Source organism: Sinocyclocheilus grahami, unplaced genomic scaffold (assembly GCF_001515645.1).
Source record: "Sinocyclocheilus grahami isolate Dianchi unplaced genomic scaffold, SAMN03320097.WGS_v1.1 scaffold6608.1, whole genome shotgun sequence".
Lineage (NCBI taxonomy): Eukaryota > Metazoa > Chordata > Actinopteri > Cypriniformes > Cyprinidae > Sinocyclocheilus > Sinocyclocheilus grahami.
Window position 1 is genome coordinate 4,224 of NW_015510955.1, and position 1,281 is coordinate 5,504.

Genomic DNA, 1,281 nt, shown 5'->3' on the forward strand with positions numbered 1-1,281 from the left:
AAACAATGCGCATGCGCTCTCTACATTACAGAAAAAGCACTGATGAGCTGAAAACACCGGCGTGTAATTTAGAGTTTGGCTATATGTATTGAGATATTCTGCTTAAAATAAAAGTGTATTAAAGCCAGTCTGTTTTTTCACACAGTTGTTTGCACTCTTCGGGCCCTATTTTAACGATATAAGCACATGGTCTGAAGCGCATGCCGCAGGTGCACTTAGGTCATGTACGAATACACTTTTGCTAGTTTAACAATGGAAAAAACGGTCGGCGCGAAAATAATCTTTTACATTGTAATGCTTTAATTTGTAATATTTGGCATGTTTGTGCGCTGCTGCGTGTCCCTGAGTGTGTAATAAGCAGTGTACGTGCATTGTGCACCCACCTATAGGCGGATATTACTAACGCACCCTTTAAATAAATAAAAAAATACTGCTGCGTTGACTTTAGACCAGGTTTCAGTTGGTCAATGGCGCAGTCGTTTTCAGTTGCCTCAAAATAGCAACGTGCCAAGAACGCGCCTGAACACACCTCGTTTTCAGACCAGCACGCCCCATGGGCGAACAGCATTTGCTATTTAAACAACATGGCGCTGGACATGAAAATTATAATTGTGTCGGGCTGAAACTAGCTAAAACACTTGCGTCACGCCTGGCGCTGCATTGCGCCGGGTGTATGATAGGGCCCTTCGCTGACTAAATCTGCGAGCAAACCGTGAGAGTTGGCGTTGCATTGATTTGTTCTTATCTTAAAGTACAATAATTCTGATGAAATGTAAAAAAAAATAATTTTTAATTACAATAATAGTGATTATATTTTAGAACTTTTTCACCATTGACATGCATTTAATGTAAAGTAATGTAACATGGTTTCTAGTTTATATTGCAAATGGCTTCAAAATAACTTTCTTGTCTTTTTCAGTGACAAAGTCTTAAAGATGTTGGTGGAGATGATTGGCAGTCAGACCAAGCAGAACGCTGTCACTGTGCTGCTGCTGACCCGCAGTCTGATGCTGAAATACGAGTGGAGGGTCTCATTCGCCACAGAGGGCGGTGTTAAAGCCATCCTGTGCTGCATGCAGGAGTATCCTACCTGTATACAGGTGCAGCAGATTGCGCTGGCGGTGAGTGGGGATTCTTGTGACCTATTCTTTTTTTATGCCTTCAAGGGTACAGTGTTTCCCCTTCCATTATTTTAGGGGGGCGGCCCGCAAGGTCAAGTTAATTTTTTTAAATTATATTTTCTCTATAGCGCCAGATCACAACCTTTCCTATAGAACAGGT

The 1,281-nt window shown here is 41.8% G+C and overlaps 1 protein-coding gene across 1 annotated transcript in view; it reads left to right on the forward strand.

Moving 5' to 3' along the window:
- LOC107577620 (cullin-9-like) overlaps positions 1-1,281 on the forward strand; it is a gene marked incomplete at both ends in the record, with an annotated part of 7,023 nt that overhangs the window by 3,691 nt on the left and 2,051 nt on the right. Inside the window, one exon of the mRNA XM_016263677.1 lies at positions 920-1,121. Coding sequence (XP_016119163.1) covers positions 920-1,121 — 202 coding nt within the window. The remainder of the gene's footprint in view (positions 1-919; positions 1,122-1,281) is intronic.